The following is a 17,157-nucleotide window of genomic DNA, read 5'->3' as shown; positions in this document are numbered from 1 at the left end:
TTAGGAGTGCATCAAGTGTATTTAAATACTAAATTATTGAGGAGTCAGTAAGTCATTTCTAAATAATTATTCTTTTGACTTTTTTGACTAATTAGTGCTATACTGTTTTAGACATCTTTGGTTATCCAAAGTAATGTGGGCTGCAGTTCCAGAAAAATGCAAAACAAATCGGCACAATAAGTCCAGGAATATCTGGTTCATTGAATATTTATGTGCAATTTAGTTAACCTGTTAACTTTTAAAAACTTTCTGTATTCTTTGCCAAACTTAATCATTCTTATCTTTGTTTGAGGGTATCATAGCCTACATTAATTTGTTAACCCTTTGTTTTTGTTGTATTCAAAATAATGTCTGCTTTTATAACTTGGTCTGTGCCAAGAGCTTGCTTTTCTCTTTCTTGCTGAATTGTTGTGTTCACATATTACACGGATTGTTTGCTTTATTTTATGTATTTAAAAACCAAACTTTTTTGCACTGCGATGACTGCAACTAGACACACAAATGCAAAATCACTGGAAGAAGTGTTGGCTGACCTTTCATTGGGGGCTGCTTTTACTATTACTTTTGAAGCTTATGCATTCATATATTAAGTCTGCATGCTGTAGCTGTACAGTTATATAATAAATAAGAGTTTGCTTGGTTAAATTATTCTTACTTTATGCTGTAATAATTTAACATGTTAGAGTCAATGGGGGTTTGCTAATTTTCCTAACATTGTGCATGTTTGAAGACAATTCATCGTGATGCGTAGAAAGGAAAAAGGCATGATGTTTCTGTCTCTAGATAAAGATTTTTCATTACTCCTTTCCCAGGTTCAGAGTCTTCTAGTAGTGTAGGGTCATCCACGGGTTCCCTCTCTCGCACCCATCAACCTCTTCCAGTCACAGCTATGAGCCAGACTCATGGTGTGCCAGCCGTCTATTCAGCTGTCAACACTAGTAATTCTCTTTCCTTTGATGGTGGCATGAGTGGGCAAGTGATTCCTACTAGCACTAGCTTCTTTTTGCTTCCCTTGGAAGCTGCAGGCATACCACCTGGCAGTATTCTCGTGAACCCTCAAACAGGTTGGTATCCAGTGCTGGGATTTATTTGAAATGTTTGTAATTGGAATTTACTCTGCAAAACTTTGCTATTTTAATAAAGATGTTGTTCAGGTCTTTAATAATCCTGGATACTTATGTAATAATTGTAAATATTTCCTCAAAAATAAGTTGACTTAAGTTCCGTTTATAAGTTTACAATTTTCTGTATCATGTATGCTTTTAAAAGTTGTTCAATTTTAATCTAAGTCATTACTTCACTTATCAATTTTTAAACTTTCTTTAGAAAAATTCTCATGTCTTTCACTAATGTCAAGAATAGCTTTTCTGCTCATTGGTTGTGAATACTTCACCATGACACTCCTCCATTATCTCTCAATTATCAGACTGTTTGTTTAACAACCAGTACTCAAAAAGCGCATATTTTCTTCAAATATTTGGAAGACACAAGCCATTGATTTCAGTCTTCATCATCAACTCTTTTCCCATAGAGATGGAGTTCTTCTCTGGCAGCTGTCTGAGACTGAAGTAGACTTCGCAGCCTGTGTTTCATATATGACCCCAAGCTGAGCATTCAGCTGCACACCATACCATCGCAACTGATGTTTCTACCTCTAATGCCATGAAAGTTCACTCTTGTCTCAGCTTATCTGCTGCTGAAACCATCCTCTGTGCACCGTATATCTTAACTTAACATCTGCAGTGCAATTCTGACTTATCTCCCAGGCTCTAAAAAGGTCTAATGTTGCCTGTGTTTTCACTTGAACCAAGTACTGTAATTTACCACCATTAGTCTTGACTAAGCCATATCTTGCTGTAAAAATTCTGTTTACACAAATCCTTTCATGGTCTGAATCTGTAACCCTGTAAGATATCTGAACTTTTCGAATTCTGGCCTTTTGAGCATTCCTATGTTAAATCAATAACCTCAACTGCTATGGCCCAAAGCACTGGGATTTCCTCTCTAAAGTTCTCCACCTCTTTTTCACTCTTCCTGTTTTAAGAGGCTACTTAAACTTGCCTCTTTAACCTGGTCTTGGATCATCCCCCTAACACTTCCTGATGTGGCTTGATAACCTTTTTGTTTGATAACCTTATTTGGAAAGACTTCATTACATTGAAGCAACAATATAGACACTACTTAATGGTGATTTTATAAACAGACGGAACATCTAGTGATCAGAGCTTTAATGAATTAAGTTACCATCAAATATAATCATGGGACTGTTTCTGCATTTTGGGAAGGGGCATTGGAAAGTTAACGCACAATAGTTGATTGAACTGTATCCTTATTTGACATGCACTTCAAATTTAAGGTTTAATGGAGAATTGAGTTTTTTTTTCCCAATTGCTCAGATAATTATTGTATTTAAAGAATGTGACCATTTCTAACTCTGGTCAAAAGATCTGCATCTGCAATTGCAAACAATGGGCTACCTAAGCTATTCTGCTTAGAAAGTAATACAACTATAAAATTCAGAGGATGATCTCCGTATAAATATGAACGAGGAAATTGCAGAAAGCACAGTGCTTAATTTTAAAGAGAGATTATATTGGATTTGCCATACAGAACATTTTTTTTAAAAATCAGTGGGATAATTTTAGAAAGCCCAGTTGCATTGAATTGTATCCTATTGCCTGGGGACGGGTTGAAATTTGTAAATTAGATTTTTGCTGTTTAATATTTTGTAATGTTTATTGTAATTAGATGGATTTTCCTTTTGTTTGTCCATTAATGTCCAATGCACTATTTTTACCATATATGTCATTACTATGGCAATACAGTGTATATCTACAATACCAAGTACAGTATAATTTGACAGGGTTCAGAAGTGTTTGTTTTTTCCTCCACATTTTCTGCATTCGTTCATGGGATGTGCGCAATGCTGGCTAGGCCGGTGTTTATTGCCCATCACAATTTGCCCATTTTACTGATACTTTTAATTTTTCTGAATATTTGAAAATAATTACAAATTGAAATATGTGAATGGTTCTAGTTAAATGTGCATCAGTTTGGAAGTAAACAAAGAAATTACCATTTGTCAGAGGGAAAAGGAAAGTTTGGACGTTGGGATTAAATTCTCCCTTTTTAAATATAGGGTGAGTGTTCTGGTCATTTTTAGTTGGTTTTAAGATCAATAATATGTTTTGTAGCAGTTTACAGTAAACTAAGGAATATCCCAAGTGTTTTGTTCTTAATACAGTACTATCAAATTACAGGGTGGTTTAGTTTGTAATATAACCTTTCAAAGAAGACATGGGTATTTTTCTGTTAAACTGAAACAAGATTTGACTTCAGGTTATCTCCTCTCCAACCTGTACAGAGATGTTATTGTATACCTCTGGAGCAAGTGGGAATTTTGTCCAGACCTCCTGGTCCAGAGATGGATCACTATTCCTGCACCACAAGCGACATCAAGATTCGGCTTGTCCTATTATGAACTTTGGCTGTTTTGTTAAATGTTTAAACATTTTTGTCTAATTTCCTGATTTTTATGTGTTTTTGAGATTTACACACAAAGTTAAATACAGGAGTTTTACTATTCGAAACAAAGTGAATCTCTGCTCTTTCAATTCTCCTCCTTGATGATCACTTGAGCTGCTGGACTTTTCAGTTCTATTTGACTTAGTGACTGGTGACCTGACTAAATCATTATTTACAAGATGTACTTCAGATAAAATGCAAATGTCAGACGATATCAACACAGACTTTGCGTCAATGGTCATATGTTTTGCACATGTATTGGATATTGCCTCAATGTTGTTCAATAATTTGTATTTAAGTTTACTTATTTTCATTTGTAATAACCTTAATATTGAAACATCTGAAAATCTTATGCTATAAGGAATTAAAATACTTTTAGTGTATTTTCATTTAGAATTTTAAAATATATATGATACTTACAATCCAAAATAAGAAATATACTAAAAATGTATGTGAAATCTTCACATTATTGGTTCTTATTGAGTAGCAATAAATGGGTGTGCCCAATATAACGTTTTTGTTTTGTATGCTAATATAATATTACTGAGAAATGTCTTGTTTTGCTCTTTAACTGGTAATCATGCATGTACATCTAATATTTGTACGTATTATATATTTGAGATAAAACACCATTGCTGATTTTCAAGTAGTCCACTCTTAAGTTTGTCCTGTTCACTCCTGGACTCTGTCTCATGTTACTCAACTCTTCACTTTGTTTCCACATCTAACCTGTTGATTCTTTTTGCTTAAAATCTTTCATACACTCACTGATATATCGTTGCTAAGATTACTTTGTTATCCATCCTTAAACAACTTATTAAACAACAGTTTTGAAAATAAGCTGCTTCCAAGGAATTGCTCAGAATAATAATTTTGAAATGAGACTAAACGTGATAGAACTGTCAACTGCAATTTGCAGTTATATAGAACTTTTAACCTACAGATTATATTACAGAATTTACAGTTGCCTAATCAGACAGTTTATGCCATTACCAAGGAGGTATTCAGCAATGCCAAAAGATTGGAAAAAGTTTTTGTGGAAGAGATAAATGGAGAGGTGGAGCATGGGACATGCAAGGCTGTGAACATTGGGGAGGGCAAAAGTAGGACTGCAGATTTTGGAAATCAGAGTCTAGATTAGAGCGGTGCTAGAAAAGCACAGCAGGTCAGGCCGCATCCGAGGACCAGAAAAAACAACGTTTTGGGCAAAAGCCCTTCTTCAGGATTGAAGGCCTGATGAAGGGTTTTTGCCCGAAACGTTGATTTTTCTGCTCCTCTGCTGCCTGACCTGCTGTGCTTTTCTAGCATCACTTTAATCTAGACTGTGAACATTGGGGAGTTAGTGTTGGAGGATACGTAAAATGAAATGTGTATTGATTGGTTGTTGGAAGTTAGAGACAGGGCAACAGGATCATGGATTGAATACAGGGTTGGACATGTTACATTTAAGACATTGGCTGGCTGTGGGAGCAAGTAGAGGTTAGTAAGGACACGTGAAACTGGAGCATGATTTCATGTGAAATTATAGAATGTATAGAGCAAGATTTTGAGTTGTTTAAGATTTAGAGAAATGAAACTTTGGCTCATGGGACAACAAAAAAAATTTAGCGCCATTTGGCATGCTGAGACTGGAACAGAAATGAGCAACATTTCAGAGGTAGAAGTACACAGTCTTTGAATTGTAGAGCATTTAATATCAGAAGTTTGAGTGTGGGCTTCATCAATATGGTAGGTTGGGATCTGTGACAGTGGCTGGGAATGATGAACTGGAGTCAACAGCAAAGAATACAGCGATTCTGACGGGTACACATGATATTTGACAAATGAAATGGAAGGCTTGGTAGAATATAGATGGTAAGTGTTCAGTGTACATGTGGCCGCTGGTCTCATGTCTTTGGATGGAAAATAAAGGAGTATACAAAGGAAGGGAGGTTGGGCACCAAAGACTCGCTCTTAGACTCACCAAAGTTACTGGTAAAAGGGTGGGAAAAGAGGCAATGCTGGAGATGCTGTCTCTATGATCAGCTGGTAAAAGTAGAACTAAAGGCATTACATGCGTTGTATTGCTGTCATTGGCTGGTTTCAGATTACAGAGCAGTTGAACAAATGAGTGAGAATAATGTAGGATGGTCCATACCCACAGAGGCTTCGTGGGAAGGGGTAAGATGGAAATGCAGCTGTACAGATTATGTCCAACTTGAAGATAAAGCAGCCCATGAATTTCTTGCACTACTATGTGAGTTGATGGCAGGGTAGAACATATTAAGGAAAATGTTGCTACGAAGGAAATTACCTGGTGAGTTAGTTACCTTTTGGCTGCTGGAGTGATCCTGAATTAGTTCACTATTTTGACAGAGGAAAATGTAATTAGGCCTGGTATTCCTGGCACTCTGATTCATGATTTGCCATACCCTCATAATTTTTCCTCAATTTTTCTATGCCTTTCCTTCCTGACTTATTAAGTAACCTGAAGTTTTAGATTTCACTTTCCTTTTTTGCATTCCACTCTCCCTTTGCTTTTCAATCTTAATTGTTCAGATGTTGTAGTGCTTATTTTATGAATTTAGTAAAAATGCTTAATTTAGTTTAAATTGCATTTTATTAATTTCCATTGATACACCAATTTTTTTCCACCAGGGCAACCATTTATGAATCCAGATGGTACAGCAGTAGTGTATAATCCACCTCCAGCCCAGCAGACTATAAGGAACTCTATGGCTGGTCCTGCACAGCAACCACCACCTGTTCCACAACAGCAGCAAGTAGCAAATCACATCCTTTCTCAGGTTAGCTTATTGTAATTTAAAAGTTCAAAGATATGAGTGGGAATTCAATTTCTACATTAATAATTATTAATGTTGAACTAAATTTTACTGTTGTTATTTTGTTGACTTTACTTCGTTGGTCATATTTGAGTTGAATAATATAAATCAATTATTTCAGTTCGCTCAAAAAAATAATTTTTGTAGTCAACAAAAAATGAAGTTATTGATGGAAGAACTTGGGGAAGATAATGGATAATTAAATGTGTGTTGCTTTGCTGTTTCTAGCCTTGTGCTAAGCGAAGTGCCGAGCATAAAGAAAAGAATGAGCAACATTCGTCAGCAGTACAACTGGTTCCTGTTCTGAACTTTGTTTTATTTTAAACAAATTTGTCACTGGGGCTTTCTACCTCAGGATAATCTATTCTGTTACATCATATTTGAATTCTAACTTTGACCATTTTGGAGTTGGATTTGCACATATCTTTGAATTAACATGTTATATAATTATCGACTTAATCATGGGACTTAGAAAATTATTATGCACTAAGCCAGATTCTTAAAACATTCTTAAGCAGGCAGCCTGGACCATAACTTTGCGATTTGTTTCGGGAAATGTACAGTAAAGTTACCCTGAGTAAGTTAGTGAGGTTATTACCAGGTTTCAAACAGACAAAAATGTATTCACAAAATTACATAATGAAACACAAAGAATAGAATAAAGAACCCCGACAGAACTCAGTCTATCCAAACTAGACTTAAGTATGCTGTTCCAAATATACGCAACAGTTCCAATTAGCAAACCCCCATTAAAACACAGGACAAAAAAAGAGTCAGATGCTTACAGATTTAAGTTAGAAGGGCAGAAGAGAGTTGTCACACAGCTCACAATTGAACTCCCAACCAATCTGGACTGAACTAAATTGCTCAGCTGTAGAGCTGACCACTCCCCTTTCATCCTAGAGGTCACATCTAAAACATGACCACCTTTGGCCTGAAGTCTGATCTGTTTGTATATAAACAAAAGGCCTCTCAAAATCCTTTTTTATCTCTGTACCAAACTACTCTGGTTTACTACCCCTCTGAAAAAAATAAAGGACAGAGTATCTTTGAGCCAGAGAACAGCTTTGAGAAAGAAAGGACTAGCTTTATGACGAAATTAGCAGGATTAATTGACCCCATGTTACAGAGGGTGATCAGCCCATATTTGGAGAAAATACTGCCCTCCTTGCCATTTTAAAAGCTTTTGTTGGCGAATGCTGTCTACATATGACGTGTGTCCTAAACCAGAAAATCTTATCTCCTCTCCCTCCCCATGTGGACTTTCCAACCCATCCAAACCTCCCTGCCTACTGCCCATTACTTAGGTCCAGGATCCATCAGTATCTTTATTCTGGCCAGCACTTTATGCAACAAAGTTCTGACAGTCTTAAGTCTGCTGTAACTCCAAAAGGTGACCATCTTCGTGTACTGGTGTAGAAGTCTCTCTCATTACCGATGTAGCCTGCCTGTAACACCTTAGGGTTGCAGAGCAAGCGTCTTCTGGTCCAGTTGCCAAGCCATTGAATTTCCAGGAACCTAAGCTGCCCACCTCCCCCAGATGTTGCTTCCCCAGAGTGGTGATAATATGTTGACTGTCGATGAGTATACAAAGCAGGCTGGAATTGGTAATGGGCAACAAGGTCTCATACGTGCCTTCCAATCTCAAGTGTAGAAGTAGAAGTGGACAATTCAGCCTATAATCCCATCATTCAGTTTAATTGTCGTCGACTGTGCAGATCCATAAGGGTATTGAAAGGGTGTGAAGGATGCAAAGATGTCTATGTACACCAAATACTAAAAGCAAGCATGCAAATGCTTCAAGCAGTTCGGAAAGCAAATAATAAGTTAGGTTTCAGACTTTGTAGCAAAAGGATACAGAAGGAAGGAGATCTTAGTACAGCTGTATAGGGCCTTAGTGAGATCACATCTTTATTATTGTGTGCAGTTCTTGTCTCTTGCCTGTGAAAAATGTACTTGTCATAGAGTGAGTGCAGCAAAAGTTTATCAGACTGATTCATGGAATGACAGATTTGTTATGAGAAGAAGTTTGGTCAACTGGGCCCCTATTCACTGGATTTGGGAAAAAACTTGATGGGGATCTAATTGAAACATAAAATTGAGGGTAATGTACAGACTGGATGCAGATGCATTTGATTCTCCTAGCAGTGGGCTCTGAAAGGGTGGATCAATATCTCAGGATATGCAGTAGGCCATCTTGGACTGAGGTGAGACAAAATGTCCTCTGAGGATGGTGAACCTGTGGAATTCTCGGCAGGCTGTGGAGGCCATGTTTCTGAATGTGCTTCACAAAGAAATAGTTTTTTTAAAGCCATAAATGTCAAGGCGTATGACCAGAGGTGTGTGGCGTTGAGATAGAGGATCAGTCATGATCATTTTGAATGATAAAGCAGCCTCTTTGGGCCAAATGATCTCCTGATACAATTTTCTGTGAGCCTGTTATCTGCATCTTTTCTCTTAGTTCTATATGGCCACATACTCTTGGCTATCAAAAGTGTATCTATTTATTGAAATTTTCAATGCAGTTAATATCAGCACCTATTCAAGAAAGTGTTTCAGGTTTCTGCTACTCCTTGTACTGAACTTTCACCAATTTAAAAAAAAAATTCTCCATTGTATCCTTTCAATTCCTCTTAATCTTAACACCACAGTTAGATCACTCCTTAATCTTCAAAACTAAGGAAATCCTCATTTGCAGTCATCGCAGCTTTTTAACTACCTGGTGAATCTGCACTGCAGGCCCTTCAATGCCAATATACTTCCTTTGTAGCGTGATGCCTAGAACTGATGAAAATACTCCAAGTGGAGTTTAAGCAGAGTTTTATGTAAACAAAAAAAAACAGCAGATGCTGGAAATCTGAGACAAAAACAGAAGTTTCTGGGAAATCTCAGCAGATCTGGCAGTGAAGATCTGTGGAGAAAAAGCAGAGTTAATGATTTGAGTTCTGAAGCGTTTACTGTGCTTTCTCTCCACTGCTGCAAGACTTGCTGATTTATTTCTAGTAATTTCTGTTTTTGCTTCTACGTAGCTAAAATAAATTGTTTTGTGCCTTTCCACCTGATTTTTGTGATTTCTATACTTGAACTCCTAAATTTCTGTATCCCTTCAATTCTTGCTGCTTCGAATATATTGAAAGTTGATGACAGGAATGCATTTGTAAATTGGGTGAACCAAACCAAACACTAACCTTTAAAGGAACCTTTTGAAGTATTGGGATTTATTTGTTGCAAAGTGGGTTTTACAATAAGCATAAGAATATGAAATGATACTTCTTGACAGTTTTTGGTTATAAAACTTTTAAAAATTGGAGTAATGTGATCTTGTTTTTGTTGAATTACTCTGCAACCTTTCAGGCTGTTTAAGGAGAATTTGCTAATTTAACTGTGCAAACTATTGCTTCTTCAGCCAATTCGGGCTCTGCAGTCTTCTTCACAGCCTATCCAGTACTCTGCGGTCTCTTACCCACCACAACTCCTGCCAGTATCACCCACCCAGCAATACACTGTGGTATAGACACTCAATATTCTATTTTCATCTTTCTGATCTGTAGTTTGTAGACATGTATGTCTGTCTTTTCACTGTTGCTTGTAATTTTATGTACTTGCTATGTCTTACTCTTGATGATGCTGAAGAGGTTTTTAAATTTAGTTTCTTTATATAAGCATTTATTCTTTAAGATGATTAAAGAATTATCTTAATATTATTCCAAGTATTCCTTTAGTTGAAATCCGTACTTAAATTCAGGTAATAAAGTGCCTTCTTGGTAGAGCTCAAGTTGACTTTTTTAAAAGTACCCATTCTAGTTATAGTTGAAAAACCTGTCAGAAAGGAGGATATTTTAACCAAAAGGTACTGCACTCAAATTTCATTATGCTCTTTCTTGTATTTAAAAAAGCCTAAAACTAATTACTTCCAATAGAAGCTGTTGTTAGTTTACTTTTGTGTTTACATTTACAATGAAAAATTCAGCAAAGTTGCCTTTGACTTAGTTTACTGCTATTGCAAATGAATTGCTTAATTGCAATACACTTAAGCGCACGTAAGCTCACTCAGACTAAGAATTAACTAAAAATATTTTTGCTTGGGTTTAAGGTAAAAGTAGCTTATATTCCTAAGTTAAACAAGAAGCATGCAACATATGATTAATGTAAAAGCTATTTGATTTCATAGTTTTGCTTTGTCCCTACCTTTATCTCAAGTACAAAATGCTAGTTTCTTATGTATAATTGCAATAGAACTGAAGTGAAATCCATTGATTTTGATTATGGGTGTATCCAAGAGTGTCTCCACAACTGGGCGCACAACCTGTGATTGCCTGAGTGCTGATCCTTGATCCTTTATTTCATTTTTTATTTAACTTCAAACATTGGGCAAGTACCCTGAACATGCATGTTAGCTCCATTTCCTTTGTTCATGTTTAAATGTGAATATTCCTTATTGATTTTGAAGTGTGAATATTAATAATGAAGTGTAAAGTCCAAAGAAGTCTATTTTACTGAGTGATTTGTTAGACAGATGACTTAAAATGTAAGGAGGTATAGGCCATTTGGTCTATTGAGCCCATCAGTACTGGGTCCAGTTTGTCCAGTCCAGTCAGAGTTTGATAAGTTTCAATGAGAGATGCTCATTTTTCTTTGTCAGTGTGTATAGACTGAGGCAACCTTATCTTTCCTCACTTACCAGCCCAGGAATCAGTCTGGTAGATCTTTGCTGCATTGCCTTAATGGCACATATCTCCTCGTTTTGGTAAAAAGACCAAAACTCTGCACAATATTCCAAATGCGGTCTTATCAAGTTCCTCTACAACTACTGTGAGACTTCTTGGTCCTGTACTCAAACACGTTGCAGTGAAGGCCAAATACTATTTGCATTCTTAACTGTTTACAGTGCCTGCATGCTTGCTTTCAGTGATGAATGGACAGACATGCTAGTCCCTTTGTACATTTAATATTTTCCAACCTATCATGATTTAGATTATGTGCCATTTTGTTTCTCCTACACATTTTTCCAAGTTTTACTGCATCTGCCATGTATTTTACCATTCATTCAAATTGTCTAAATGGCCCTTTGCATCTTCCCCACCATTCTCACTCTAACCTAGTTTGTGTTATCAGCAGATGAGGAAATATTACACTTGATTTCTTCATCTAAATTGTTGTTATGTTGTGAATAGCTTGCGACCAAGCCATGATTATGTCGATACCCCTATTGACACTGCCTTCAATTCTGAAAAGTACCCATTTATTCCAAACCTGTATTTCCTGCATGCCAACCAATTCAGTCAATGCCAGTATCCCAAGGACTTTGATTTTTGCCAACTAAATTCAAAGTGGCACTTCAACAACTTACCGATAATCCAAGTTCTCAAAAAGCTCCTTCTGTTTTATAAATGCATGTTGAGTTGATGTAATATCATTAATTTTTTTATAAGTATCCTATTATCACATTCTTTATAACAAATGCCAGCATTTTCCCTGTTAGGTTAGGCTAACTGGTCTGTGTACATTCTGGTTTACCCACTTCCTCCCCCTTTGAAACAGCAGAGTTGCATTACATGCCTCCTCTAATTTGCTGAGGCTGTTCCAGAATTTAAAGAGTAAAAAATGAGGTCTGCAGATGCTGGAGATCAGAGCTGAAAATGTGTTGCTGGTTAAAGCACAGCAGGTCAGGCAGCATCCAAGGAACAGGAAATTCGACGTTTCGGGCAAAAGCCCTTCATCAGGATGAAGGGCTTTTGCCCGAAACGTCGAATTTCTTGTTCCTTGGATGCTGCTTGACCTGCTGCGCTTTAACCAGCAACACATTTTCAGCCCAGAATTTAAAGAATTTGGAAAGTAACAGCCAATACAACTTCCGTGGCTACCTCCTTGACTAATTTTAATTTTTCCAGCGTTATTTACTTACTTATACTAATAACAAAGACAGAGAACAAAGAAAATTTACAGCTAAGGAACATGCCTTTTGGCCCTCCAAGCCTGAGCTGATCCAAATGTACTGTCTAAACCTGTTGCCATTTCCTAAGTATCTGTATCCCTCTGCTCCCTCTACTCGTGCATCTGTCCAGACGCAATAGACAATAGGTGCAGGAGTAGGCTATTCTGCCCTTCGAGCCAGCACCACCATTCATTATGATCATGGCTGATCATCCTCAATCAGTATCCTGTTCCTGCCTTAGCTCTGTCCAACTCTTTCTTGAAAGTATCCAGAGACTTGGCGTCTACAGCCTTCTGGAGCAGAGCATTCCATACACCCACCACTCTCTGGCTGAAGAAGTTTCTCCTCAACTCTGTTCTAAGTGGCCTACCCCTCATTCTTAAATGAATCTCCTGTGCCTGCCTCTACTACCTCTTCTGGCAATGCGTTACAGATGCCCACCACCCTCTGTGTGAAGTACTTGCCACGTGTATCCCCCTTAAACTTTCCACCTCTCACCTTGAAAGCCTGACCTCTCGTTATTGAATCCTTCATCCTGGGAAAAAGCTTGTCTCTATCCACCCTGTCTATACCCTTCATGATTTTGTAACCTCAATCAGGTCCCCCCTCAATCTCCTTTTTTTCTAATGAAAACAAACCTAACCTACTCAACCTCTCTTCAAAACTTGCGCCTTCCATACCAAGCAACATCCTCGTAAACCTTCTCTGCACTCTCTCCAAAGCGTCCACATCTGTTTGGTAATGTCGCGATCAAAACTGTACATAGTATTCTAAATGCTGCCGAACCAATGTCTTGTACAATTTTAACATGACTTGCCAGCTCTTATACTGAACACTCCGTCCAATGAAAGCAAATATACTATAGACCTCCTTGACCACTCTATCCACGTGTGTAGCAACCTTCAGCATACAAAGGACCATCAATTTTTTCCAAGGCTCTTCCGTTCATGTATAATTTGCTCTGGAATTAGTCTAGTCTAAATGCATTACCTCACATTTGTCTGGATTGAAATCCGTCAGCCACTTTTCCACTCAACTCTCCAGTCTATCTATATCCTCTTGTCTTCTTTGACAGTCCCTTATGCTTTCTGCTACTCCACTAATCTTCGTGTCATCAGCAAACTTGCTGATCATACCAACAGTGCCCTCTTCCAGATCATTTCTGTATATCACTATTATGTGACCCCAACACTGACCTCTGCGGAACACCACTGGTCACCTTTCTCCATTTCAGGAAACTCCCTTCTACTACTACTACTACTACTACTACTACTCTCTCTCCTGTTGCTCAACCAGTTTTTTTATCCACCTAGCTAGAATACCCTGCACACCATGTGACTTCACTTTCTCCATTAGTCTACCATGGGGAAACCTTATCAAACGCCTTACTAAAGTCCATGCATATGAAACCAACAGCCCGCTCTTCATCTATCAACTTGGTCACTTCCCCGAAGAACTCTATTAAGTTGGTACGGTACGATTTCCCCCACACAAAACCATATTGCCTATCACTGATAAGCTCATTCTTTTCTAAATATAAATAGATCCTATCCTTCTCCAGCAACTTTCCTATCACTGACGTCAGGCTCACTGGTCTGTAGTTACCTGGAATATCCCTACTACACGTCTTGTACAGGGGGACAACATGAGCAAGCTTCCAATCCTGTGGCACGTCACCTGTATTTAAGGATGCTACAAAGATATCTGTCAGGGCCCCAGCTATTTCCTCTCTCGCCTCCCTCAGCAACCTGGGATAGATCCCATTTGGTCCTGGGGATTTGTCCACCTTAATTACCTCCACCCTACCCAACACATCTTCCCTACTGATGTCAACGTGATCCAGACTAATCAAACTTGTATCTCTAATCTCAAAGTTCATCATGTTCTTCTCCTCAGTGATCACAAATTCAGAATCTCACCCATTCCATCAGGTTCAACACACAGCCTTTCTTCATTGTCCTTTAGTGGACCAATCCTTTCTGTAGTTACCCACTTGCTGCTTCTATAAGAATAAAGTGCTTTGGGATTCTGCTTAATTGGGCTCACTAAAGCTATTTCATGACCCCTTTTTAGCCCGCTTGATTCCTTGTTTAAGACTTGTCCTACTCGTCCGATATTCCTCCAGGGCCCGTTCTATTCTTAGCTGCCTAGACCTTTGTGTGCTTTGAGGAGAAAGTGAGGACTGCAGATGCTGGAGATCAGAGCTGAAAATGAGTTGCTGGAAAAGCGCAGCAGGTCAGGCAGCATCCAAGGAACAGGAGAATCGACGTTTCGGGCATAAACCCGAAGACTTCCTGAAGAAGGGCTTATGCCCGAAACGTCGATTCTCCTGTTCCTTGGATGCTGCCTGACCTGCTGCGCTTTTCCAGCAACACATTTTCAGCTTTATGTATGCTTCCCTTTTCCTCTTGGCTCGTCTGACAATTTCTCCTGTCATCCACGGTTCATTAATCTTGCCCTTCCTATCCTTTGCTTTCAATGGGACATGCCTATCCTGCACTACTATTAACCTCTCTTTGAAAGCCTCCCACATATGACATGTCAACTTCCCTTCAAATAGCTATGACCAATCCACATTTCCCAGCTCCTGCCGAATTTTGATAAAATTGGCCTTGGCCCACTTTAGTACTCTTCCCTTAGGACCACTCTCATCTTTATCTACAATTATTCTAAAACTTACAGAATTGTGGTCACTGTTCCCAAAGAATTTCCCCACTGCAATTTCTACCACCTATCCTGGCTCGTCCCCCAGTACCTAATCCAATATATGGCCTCTTCCCTCGTCGGACTATTGACATACTGCTCTAGAAAACTCTCCTGGACGTTTTTTACAAATTCTATCTGATGCTAAGTGTATCCCAGTCAATGTTGGGAAAATTAAAATTTCCCATCACCACTTCCCTATTGCCTCTACATCTTTCTATGATCTGTTTACCCATTTGTTCTTCTAGCTCACACTCACTGTTGGGAGGTCTGTGATACAGCCCCAACAATGTAACTGCACCCTTCTTATTTCTCACTCCACCCATAATGCCTCACTACCCAAGACCTCCATCGTGTCCTTCTTTAGCACAGCTGTGATATCATCCCTGACCAGCAATGCAACTCCGCCTCCCCTTTTACTTCCCTCCCTGTCATGTCAGAAGCATCTATATCCTGGAATATTTAGTTGCCAATCATTTCCTTCCTTCAATCAAGTCTGTGATTGCAATAACGTCATACTCCCAGGCACCAATCCAAACCCTAAGTTCATCTGCCTTACACACTATACTCCTAGCATTAAAGTAGATGCATTTCAGGCCGCCAGTTCTTTTGCGTTCATCTGCTGTCTGCCTATTCCTCCCTTTTTGTTCATGCTATCTTCATGATTCTTCCGCCTTGCTGTGTACTTGTTTTCTCTTCTGGTTCCCAGCCCCCTGCCACATTAGTTTAAACTTCTCCAACAGCAGTAGCAAAAACTCGCCCAAGGACATTGGTTCCAGTCTGGTTCAGATGTAAACCATCCATTTTGTAATAGTCCCACCTTCCCCAGAAATGGTCCCAATGTCCAACAAATCTCAACCCCTCCCTCCTATGCCATCCCTCAAGCCACGTGCTCATCCTGCCTATTTTGTTGATTTCTATGCTGGCTAGTACGTGGCACTGGTAGTAATCCCGAGATCACTACCTTTGAAGTCCTCCTCTTTAACTTCTCTCCTAGCTCCCTGAGCGTCAGAGGCTGAGGGGTGACCTTATAGAGGTTTACAAAATTATGAGGGGCATGGATAAATAGACAAAGTCTTTTCCCTGGGGTTGGGGAGTCCAGAACTAGAGGGCATAGGTTTAGGGTGAGAGGGGAATGATATAAAAAAGCCCTAAGGGGCAACTTTTTCACGCAGTGGGTGGTGCATGTATGGAAGTGGTGGAGGCTGGTACAATTGCAACATTTAAAGGCATTTGGATGGGTATATGAAAAGGAAGAGTATGGGCCAGGTGTTGGCACGTGGGACTAGATTGGGTTGGGATATCTGGTTGGCATTACGGATTGGACCAAAGGATCTGTTTCCATGCTGAACATCTCCTATGACTCTGTGACCTCATCTCGTTTTTTACTTATATCGTTCGTGCCTATATGTACCAAGATAACTGGCTGTTCACCCTTCCCTTTTAGAATGCTTTGCAGCCGATTGGTGATATCCCTGACCCAAGCACCTGGGAGGTAACATACCATCTGGGAGTCCTGTTTTTGGCCACAGAACCACCTATCTACTCTCCTTACAATAGAATCCCCTATGACTGTGGCCCTAATTTCCTTTTGATTCCATCTTCCCAATGGTCCTTGCTTCCTGAGTACTTCGGGGAAGTTTTTTTTGTCTTATATGAAGTCAGAACAAAATTAGTTGGTTAATTGCTCTGCTATTTCCTTGTTCTCCATTATCATAGAATGGAAACAGTGTGGAAACAGGCCATTTGGCGCAACAAGTCCACACCGACCCTCCGAAGAGAAACCCAACCAAAACTATTCCCCTTCCCTACAACTCTACTTTTGCCCTGATGAATGCACCTAACCTACACGTCCCTGAATGCTATGGGCAATTTAGCATGGCCAATTCACCTAACCTGCTCATCTTTGGACTGTGGGAGGAAACTGGAACACCCAAAGGAAACCCACGCTGACTCTGGAAGAATGTGCAAACTCAACACAGTTGCTGGAATCGAACCTAGGTGCCTGGCTATATGAGGCAGTAGTGCTAACCACTGAGCTGCCATGCTGTCAGTTTTCAAAATTAAGACTGTTATGGGCCTACATTTGTCTTCACTTTAAAACCCCTTGAAAGGTCATAAAAGCAGACTGTAAGTTTGTTTTCCTGCTGTACTTTTCGCTTCTTAATAAAC

The 17,157-nt window shown here is 39.0% G+C and overlaps 1 protein-coding gene across 7 annotated transcripts in view; it reads left to right on the top strand.

The window, feature by feature from the left end:
• The window catches only part of LOC132817052 (R3H domain-containing protein 1-like), a 164,384-nt gene that overhangs the window by 70,191 nt on the left and 77,036 nt on the right, over window positions 1–17,157 (top strand). For 5 of the 7 annotated variants that reach the window (XM_060827126.1, XM_060827127.1, XM_060827128.1 and 2 more), the window contains 2 exons: window positions 813–1,064; window positions 6,163–6,311. In XM_060827126.1, coding sequence (XP_060683109.1) covers window positions 813–1,064; window positions 6,163–6,311 — 401 coding nt within the window. Of the gene's footprint in view, window positions 1–812; window positions 1,065–6,162; window positions 6,312–9,753; window positions 9,853–17,157 lie in introns of all 7 variants that reach the window. The other 2 variants (XM_060827130.1, XM_060827129.1) reach the window with 2 other exon arrangements.

Source organism: Hemiscyllium ocellatum, chromosome 7 (assembly GCF_020745735.1).
Source record: "Hemiscyllium ocellatum isolate sHemOce1 chromosome 7, sHemOce1.pat.X.cur, whole genome shotgun sequence".
Lineage (NCBI taxonomy): Eukaryota > Metazoa > Chordata > Chondrichthyes > Orectolobiformes > Hemiscylliidae > Hemiscyllium > Hemiscyllium ocellatum.
Note: the sequence above shows the minus strand (reverse complement) of the source record. Positions and strands in the feature narration are given on the sequence as shown.